This window comes from Molossus molossus, unplaced genomic scaffold, assembly GCF_014108415.1.
Source record: "Molossus molossus isolate mMolMol1 unplaced genomic scaffold, mMolMol1.p scaffold_m16_p_10, whole genome shotgun sequence".
Lineage (NCBI taxonomy): Eukaryota > Metazoa > Chordata > Mammalia > Chiroptera > Molossidae > Molossus > Molossus molossus.
Window position 1 is genome coordinate 657070 of NW_023425345.1, and position 8994 is coordinate 666063.

General features: G+C 63.5%; 1 protein-coding gene across 3 annotated transcripts in view; it reads left to right on the plus strand.

Annotated features, from left to right (window-relative positions):
- The window catches only part of SULT4A1 (sulfotransferase family 4A member 1), a 30879-nt gene extending 22210 nt beyond the window's left edge, over positions 1–8669 (plus strand). For 2 of the 3 annotated variants that reach the window (XM_036252264.1, XM_036252266.1), the window contains exons 6-7: positions 5686–5824; positions 8463–8669. In XM_036252264.1, the coding sequence (XP_036108157.1) occupies positions 5686–5824; positions 8463–8575 (252 nt within the window). In that variant the 3' untranslated portion in view covers positions 8576–8669. Of the gene's footprint in view, positions 1–5685; positions 5825–7094; positions 7193–8462 lie in introns of those variants that run through there. The other variant, XM_036252265.1, reaches the window with a different exon arrangement.
- Positions 8670–8994: the final 325 nt, after the last annotated feature.

Here is an 8994-nt window from a genome sequence, read left to right on the forward strand (position 1 = left end):
GGGCAGCGGGGGGCACGGAGCCTGCTCGCCACCAGTGCTGGGGGGCAGCGGGGGCACGGAGCCTGCTCGCCACCAGTGCTGGGGGGCAGCGGGGGCACGGAGCCTGCTCGCCACCAGTGCTGGGGGGCAGCGGGGGCACGGAGCCTGCTCGCCACCAGTGCTGGGGGGCACGGAGCCTGCTCGCCACCAGTGCTGGGGGGCAGCGGGGGGCACGGAGCCTGCTCGCCACCAGTGCTGGGGGGGCAGCGGGGGGCACGGAGCCTGCTCGCCACCAGTGCTGGGGGGCAGCGGGGGCACGGAGCCTGCTCTCCACCAGTGCTGGGGGGCAGCGGGGGCACGGAGCCTGCTCGCCACCAGTGCTGGGGGGCAGCGGGGGCACGGAGCCTGCTCGCCACCAGTGCCGTGGGGGGACTCACTGGGATGTCTGCAGGCTCCCCTCCCAGGCTTCAGGGTGTGCCTAGGTGTGCCCCACCCCCCGAAAGCCCTGCGTGGTACCTTTCTGCCCTGTCAGTAGAGGTGGAGGAGCAGCCAGACCCACCTTGCTGCCCCCCAGCACCCTCCATGCGCAGGTGACCTGCCCGGGGCCGAGGCTGAGAGGGCAGAGTCCGGATCCCTCGTCTCAGCCTGATGCCTTGGAGCCGCGGTCCTCCTGCTCGATCGCACGGGTTTCCTGCGTCCGCTCCTGAGACAAGGGCTTGTGCACAGCGCGGAGAAGGAGCGGGCGGGGGGCTTGTTGAAGGGGCCAGGCTGGCGGCGGGCAGAGGTGCAGGGCCTGGCCTGTGTCCTCAAGAGCTCGCTGTCTGGAAGGGGCTGACTTGTCACGTGTCACATCATCACCACGTCATCCACCTGCAAAGCTTCGCTGTGCCGAGTGCGCGTGTGTCCGAAGTTTCTGGCGTGTGTCAGCGCAGTTAGTCCTAGAGCAGGCTCCCCTCTGCTGGGTCTGTGGCATCCAGACCGGGAGGCGCCGATGTTTCTGCTTTCTTACGACAACCAAGAGCAGCCCCCCAGCCCTCCCCTCACGTGGCCTCTGCTCCACGTGGCCGGGGCCCCTCAGAGTTGTCTCCATTCCTGAGATGCTGTAGCCAGGTGGCCCCCGGACCTCCAGCTGCTCCGTCAGGGTCCCCTGTGACCTGCGAACATCGGTCAGTGCTCCGGTCTCATCAGTCCTGACCTCTGGCAACACAAGACAGCGATCCCCACGCTGCCCTGCGTCCCTGCGCCCGCTTCTCCCGGACTTCCTGCCGGGGACCGCCCCAGGCCAGATGTGGGCCTTCCAGACAACCTCATCAGCCGTCGGCACCTCGTGTCTGGCGAGATCGCAGACCTCACGGGCGAGCCCGTCTGAGCAGCTCCGGCGAGCCCTCTGCACCTTCTGTTTGGGTCCGTGTCCGCCAGGCGCGTCCTCTGCTCAGGCACACGTCTGGAGTCCCGGGCGTCTCTTTCTCCCACACCCTGGTCCAAAATCCTATTGGCTCAACCTTCCGCATCTGTCATCTGACCATTTCTCCCGGTTCTGCCCATCTCCCTGTCCCGGGTCAGCGTGGATCATTAAGCCCTCCCCCAGGCCTGCCCACTGTGCTGCTCACACCGGCCAGATCGGGCTTTCCGGCCCTCGTCCCCGGAGGGCACCAGGACCCACGCGGCGGCCTCGGGTGCCGGCTGCGGCTTCAGCCCGTCGGCTGCGGCTTCAGGTTCCTACGTTTGCCTGGCCCGTCTGAGTGCTCTTCCCCCAGAAGTCCATGGGGTCACGGCCTCCCTTCCTTCAGGTCTTTGTCCCTGTTGTGACACCTCCCCGACCCCCCTTTGACATGGACTCCCCTGTGCCTCCTCAGCACCTCCTTCCACTTCGTTCTTTCTACGCATTCACCGTCCCCCGGCGTGTTTTATCGTCCGAGTCTCTCCTCACTCTTCCCCCGACCAGGAGAGACCCTGTCCGGGCTGGGCTTTCGTCCGTCTTACTCATGCACCTGAGTGAGCTCCTGGCAGTAGCAGAGTCTCAGTAAATACTGGTTGAGTGAATGAATGGCCCGGAGTCGAGCTCCCCAGGGCTGGGCTGCGGCCCCAGGCATCTCGTGTAATCATGCCCTGCGCGGTGACATCACGGCCGGAGGGCTGGAGGGGCGACAGGGACCGCGGGAGGGAGCTCGTGTTTGGCGGGGCCTTGTCGCTGCAGTGAGCAGACAAGAGGCTGCTGGAGACTGGCCGGCGGCTGCACAGGTGCTGCTGGGAGCAGCGGGCGGGAGCCAGGCCGGCAGGAGGCGGTCAGAGGTGGGGAGAGTCAGGAATTTCGCTACACGTGCACCTCACCCACAACATTCTAGGCGGGTTAAAGACCTTGCCCTTCGTCTGTGTGACCACCACCCAGATCAAGGCGCAGAACACTCCGGCCGGGTCCGGCTGACAGCCGCCCCCAGAGGTAACCAGTGGTCTGCCCTCCGTGGCTGTGGGCTCGTCTGCTTGGTCTGAACTTCCCGCGGGTGGGCTCACGTGACGTGTGCTCTGGCGTCTGGCCTTGTTGCTCAGCAGAGCGTCTGTGAGCGTCAGCCGAGCTGGTGCAGCGAGCGTGTTCTTGTTTCTGGGGGGTTTCATTGCGGCAGGGTTGTGCCAGTTTACCCATCAGTGCTGCTGGCGTTCGGGTGGTCTCCGTTCTGGGGTACTGCGTGCATTCCTGTGTCTCAGCGGGCATAGCATGCTTTTCATTGGACACGTAGGGGAGTGGGGGTGCTGGGACACTGGGGGTGCCGGTCATTGCGGGGTTGGGGTCACCGAGGGTGCTGGGACGCTGGGGATGCCTGTCATTGCTGGTGTTGGGGTCACCGAGGGCGCTGGGGTGCTGGGGGTGCCTGTCATTGCGGGGTTGGGGTCACCGAGGGTGCTGGGACGCTGGGGGTGCCGGTCACTGCGGGTGTTGGGGTCACTGAGGGTTCCGGGACGCTGGGGGTGCCGGTCATTGTGGGTGTTGGGGTCACCGAGGGTGCTGGGACGCTGGGGGTGCCGGTCACTGCGGGTGTTGGGGTCACTGAGGGTTCCGGGACGCTGGGGGTGCCGGTCATTGTGGGTGTTGGGGTCACCGAGGGTGCTGGGACGCTGGGGGTGCCGGTCATTGTGGGTGTTGGGGTCACCGAGGGTGCTGGGACGCTGGGGGTGCCGGTCATTGCGGGTGTTGGGGTGTCACCGGGGACTGCTGGACGATGTGCCTTGTCATTGTGGGGTTGGGGTCACCGAGGGTGCTGGGACGCTGGGGGTGCCGGTCATTGCGGGGTTGGGGTCACCGAGGGTGCTGGGACGCTGGGGATGCCTGTCATTGTGGGGTTGGGGTCACCGAGGGTGCTGGAACGCTGGGGGTGCCGGTCATTGTGGGTGTTGGGGTCACCGAGGGTGCTGGGACGCCGGGGGTGCCGGTCTGCTGGATGTTGTGCGCCCTGTGACACCACAGTGCGCGTCCACACGCAGGCCCACAGCTGCGGGGCAGGCTGGGCGGGCAGGTTCTTCCTGGAGCTTCAGGGACCTTGGGGGTGGGCACCTCACACCGTCGTTTCAATATTAAACCACGAGGGAGCAGAGCAGAGTTGACCTGCCTCAGGGCTAAGCAGACTTCTGTGCCTGGCTGCGCAGGACTCTGCCCCAAGCCCTCGAAGCGGAGCTGCCATCCTGTGCGTGAAGGGGGAACGTGTCGGACGGCCGCTGTCCACCGCAGGCCCCTGGCCCTGCCTGCGCCTGCGCCTGCGGCCCGTCAGAGGGCCCAGGGATCCCTGCTGCCGCCAGGGTTTCAGCGGCTGCCTGTCGGGTGGAAACCTTAGTAATGGCCTGGGTGTCTCTCACAGGTTGAGTGACTACACACCCCACTTTTAGGAATTCACATTATTCATACTTTATTTTATTATTTTTTTAATCCTCATCGGAGGATATTTTTTCCATTTTTTTTGTACAGATAGAGTGGGAGGGAGAGAGAGGAAGGGAGAGAGAGAGAGAAACATCGACGTGAAAGGGACACATCGAGTGGCTGCCACCCGCACGACCAACCAAGGCCGGGGACAAACTGCAACCAAAGTACGTGCCCTTAGCGGGAACCGAACCCGGGTCTCTCTGGACCGCAGGCCGACGCTCTAACCGCTGAGCCAAACTGGCCAGGGCACATTATTCATACTTTAATGCAGAAACCAGCCCTGCATGCACATCATTCTTCCCCAGGAGTGTTGTCATCCCATGTCCACCCGGGGGTCCCACACCCCCGCCCTCCCTGTCGCCCCTCACTGTGGGCTGCCCCCTGTCCCCCCATGACCCTGCAGTAGCCCTGCAGGGCGTCTGTCCAGCACAGGGAGGAGCCCTGACTGAGCTCAGGGCAGGGACGCGGCCTCCAGCCACAGCGGCCCCTGATGCACAGGTGGGCCCGTCGTCCGAGCTACCTGTGTGCGCAGCGAGGTTGCGTGGCCCCGAGCGGCACAGCCGGGTCACGGTGCAGGTGTGCCCTCCTCTCCGCCGTGTGTGCTGACACCAGTGTTCGTTGGCCCGATTGGGATTCTGTTAGCCACTCCAGCCGTCTGTGTCGATTGGCCAGCTGTGTCCCTCTCCTGTGGCGTCTCCTGAGGGCCAGGTGTCTTAAAGCTGTCGTTTTTCTTTTCCCTTTTAAATAGAAGTCCTGAGGGGCAGGGCAAGTGAGAGGTGCTCTTTCTGTGTTTGTTCGTTCTGACATCTGTCGCACCCCAATCCTGGCCGAGCGCTGTGCTTCGGCCTTGGAACTGGGCATGCGTGCCTGCCCCGTGGGAGCCCTGGAGGCCAGGACGGGAGTCGGCGGTGACGGCCGTGGGGGTGAACCCCCTTTAGGCTGGGGAGGTGCGTCAGGGCCTCGCAGAGGCTGTGACGTGGTCGTGTGCTTCATGAACTGCCAGCGAGGAGGGGCCTCCAGCGTCTTCCCAGCGTGACCCAGGCGCTGCGGGGGACCGCTCGTGACAGCTCAGGGTCCGATCGGAAGGCTTGCAGTGTGGCGTTGAGGAGCGAGGTGCCTCGTCCAGGAGGCCCCCACTTAATGTCGTCGTAGATTCTGCGACTGAGCGAAACGGCGCTAATGGAACCCGTCTGCCGCGGGCTGATGGATAGAAACAGAGTTAGGTTCCCTGTCGTCTCATCAGCCTTACGAGGAAACAAAATTGAACACAGGATGTTATTGGAGGACAGCTGTATCGCCCAGGGAGAGGGTGGCGGTGAGGGAGGGGCTGCGTGGCCCCCGGTGTGTGTTCCGCACCCGGACCCATAGTCGGTCAGTCACACGCCCTCCGGTCAGGAGCCCTGGGGCTCAGAGGTGGTTTCTGTCACTGGGCCAGCTGAGGGGAGCCTGGCTTCAGGCCACACCAGGTCCTGCCAGCTGAGGGGAGCCGGGCCCTCAGGGGCCTCCCTGCCCTCCCAGCCGATGGAGGGCAAGACAGGGAGGAAGAGAGAGCTGGTGGATTTTTCCTTCTTGCTGCTGTTTTAATGTGACCACAGCTACATCAACCTCCTGTCTGCTTCCAAATTCCCCCGAGGACCTGGGTTTGAATTCCTAACCCTGGGCTCACTTCCAGACGAGGCCCATCTCAGGTTTGGCTCGGGGCCAAGTCGGCAAACACAGCCCCTGCGGTGTCCAGCCCGGCGGCGGCGGCAAGGACGCTGCCTCTGACAGCCCCGTTCTCTGCTCTTGTCTTCCAGGACCTGGTGACAATGGTGGAGCAGCTGGCCAGGTTCCTCGGGGTGCCCTGCGACAAGGCGCAGCTGGAGGCCCTGACCGAGCACTGCCACCAGCTCGTGGACCAGTGCTGCAACGCCGAGGCCCTGCCCGTGGGCCGGGGTGCGTGCCCGTCCGCCCTGCCTGCCCCTGCCCCTGCCCGAGACCGCTCCCCTGTTCCGCGTCTCCAGAGCCCTCTGCTCTGTGTGGGCGACAGGGTCCCCGGGAAGCTGACGCGGTGGCGCAGTGGAGCGCCCTCCTGCGGCTGTCTGCACGGTAGCAGAGCTAGGGTGCGGCTCACAGCAGTGCCCGCAGCGAGGCCTGGGCTCTGTGGGCAAGATGTTCCCAGCAGGCGTCTTCCCAGCTGGCCCCGCAGAGCAGCCCTGGGATGGGTCTGGGCTGTGAAATCTCAAAGCCAGTGTGCAGATGGGTTCCTCAGCCTTCAGCCGGCTGTGGGTGGGCGAGAGTTTCCCACGTGAGGAAGCGCCATTTCCTGTCCTCACCCGTGGGTGCTGGCGGCTCAGGGCAGGACCAGCCCCGTGGGGGTGGGGCGAGAGCAGAAAGTGCAGCCTTCCCGTGGGCTGGCCAGGCGCCCGGCACAGCAGGAGGCTGGCGCTCCTGGAGCTGATCCTCGGGCGTGAAGTGTGAGGTGGAGAAGGCGCTGCAGGCAGGAGCCCTCCGGACCCCCCCGGGCTGCCTCCGTGTCCTCAGAGGCTGCTCGGCTGTGGAGAGCTCAGGCAGTAGAGTCCGGAGCCCGGGTGGGGGCGGTGGCCGTGCAAGCCACCTCCTGGTAAGGACGAATCGCCTCCGACACTTGGTGGTGCGGGCCTGAAGCTGGTCCCAGAGGTGCGAGCCGGGAGCTCTCCCAGGTGATGAGGATGCTCGAGGGGAGGGTAAAGAGGTGCCACCTCAGGTACGGGGACATAGACGCCTGGGTGGTGGCAGAGGGCAGAGCTCCCATCGCTGCCACGTGCCTCCTGGGGAGAGTGTCTAGGCCAGGCCCCAGGCGCAGACAGGCTCCCCCTGTGCAGAGGGCTGACCTTGGCCCCTGTGGCTCAGGGCTGTGCCGAGGTCCCCTGGCAGTGCCTTCCCGTCTCGGCCGGGCAGCCAGCTCCTCCGAGAAGCAGCTGGAACCAGAACACCGTGTGATTTACCTCCTGGCTGCATCCTCACAGATGTTTATGATTTTAAATTTATTTGCTCGTTTTAAGTTTTGCTTTTGCTCTGTTGTGTTCTCCTTGGGTGCGACCTTCTCCAGAGTGCCCTTGGCTGGCGTGTGTGGTCCGCAGTGTCGGGAACACTGCGTCCTGCGCGTGCCTTCCCGTGTGTGTGCTTTGTCATTGTCTGCCTTGGTTTTGCTTTATTTCAGTTCTTTGATTTTGTTTTCTTTTAGCACATTGCCTCTTTGCTCAGAAGACCTCCTTGCGTTGGGAAGGCAGGGCCTTGAGTAGCCAGCTGCATTGCTTAGATTTGATTCATGTCACAGCATAAATTGCCCTGTGTTGATTCCCAATCCCAAACCAGGTGGGTGACTCCTCTGCCGAGCTCTCAGCTGCCTCAGCTGAGAAAAATAATCGTGGAAAATATATTTATGGGATGGATGGTCTAGAAGCTTCTGATTTTCTCCCTTAGGTACCAGTAAGGGGTAACCGGAGCAGCTCCTCCAGTTTTCTCCCCCAACTCAGACATATAATTTTCACTACCGAAGAGAAAGTCCTTGTCGTGTTGGCTGCATGAGCTTCCCAGGGCTGTGGTTTTGTGCCCGAGGTCCTGCCGGGACAAGGCTGGCCGCGGACAGTGGCTCTGATCTCAGAGATGCTGACAGTCAGCAGAATTCTGAAGGACCATGTCCGACCCCTGAGGCCGTTCCTGGAGAGTTGGCGGGTCACAGCTCCAGGGCTGAGTGGCCGGCGTCCCCTCTCCTGACATCCTCACCCGCAGTTACTCTCTGACCAGACCAAATGCAGATTATGTAGTTAACGGGAAAGCGGGTGGGGTCTGCAGTTTGGGGGTTTGTGAGCTCTCTCCCCGAAGCCTGCCTAACCAGCGGGTGGCCCCGAGCCTGCTGGTCAGTCTGCGGGCTCCGCGCTCCTGCGTGTCGGCCAGGCACACTCGTTTTTGACCTGCCCACTTGCGCTGCAGCGTGGGGAGCGGCCGGGGTGTCGCGTGGGGAGTCCTCGCTGCTGCGCACATCGGCGGCGTCCACTCCGTGCCGCTTCGTTCCTCCCCGAGGCTGTGCAGGTGGTCTTCTCGCAGTTTCCTTCCTTGACCTGGAGGCTTCCTGCTCACCAGAAAGCCTTCCGCCGTTTGGATGATTTTTTTTTTTTCCCTTTTCACATTCTCCAGAAGCAAATGCCTCCTTGGTGGAGCTGTTGAGCCGGGAGTGAGTAGTGACGTCACGGAGACCCCAACTCCACATGGTGCCAGGGCTGTGGCTCCGTCCACAGACCTGTCCATGCCCCGGGTGTTGAACCACGCCTCGGGGCCGGGGGGCCAGGGCCCAGCAGTGAGGGGCCAGAGGCCCTGCAGCCTCGGCTCTGCATTTGTGGGCTGGGCCACCGAGCAGGGAGAGGACACCAGGGCGACAGACTCAGGGAGGCGGGCTCAGCTCATCTGTAGTTCAGATCGCCAGCCCTGCCCCCCTAGGCCCAGTTCGGAGGGTCCAGGAATAGACCCGGAAGCCTCCAGACCCGTTTCCAAGGCCCCTCGGGCGGGCGGCCTCCGCACGCCGGCTCAGCGCGTGCTCTCGCTTGCGTTCCAGGGCGCGTCGGGCTGTGGAAGGACATCTTCACTGTGTCCATGAACGAGAAGTTCGACCTGGTGTACAAACAGAAGATGGGGAAGTGCGACCTCACGTTCGACTTTTACTTGTAGCTCCAGCAACAGCAGCCCTGCATGCTCACTGTCCCCAGACACCTCGCTACAGTCCTGTAGGCACGCACTCACCTCGCCGGGCCAGCTCCGGGAGCCGCGGACGCGGGCGGGCGGGCGGGCGGGCGAGGTGGGGGCCTTGCTTCCGTCCCAGCAGCTGCCTTGCGGTGGAGTCTGAAGTCTGTACATGTCTGGTTACAAATGTTGCCCGATCGCTGCTCCAGTGGCCAGGGCCTGAGCTTCGTCTGTGACATATGCAACGAGAATGTCTGCCTTCTACAGCCCACAGTACTTACTGTATTTTATAGAGCTTTTCACTGGAAATCTAAATAAATGTCAGTGTAAACCAAATAAAAGTTCATTTCCGAGGGGACTCGGGAGCCAGCCACGCCCGAATGGCAGCAGGAGCTCAGGGTCGACTC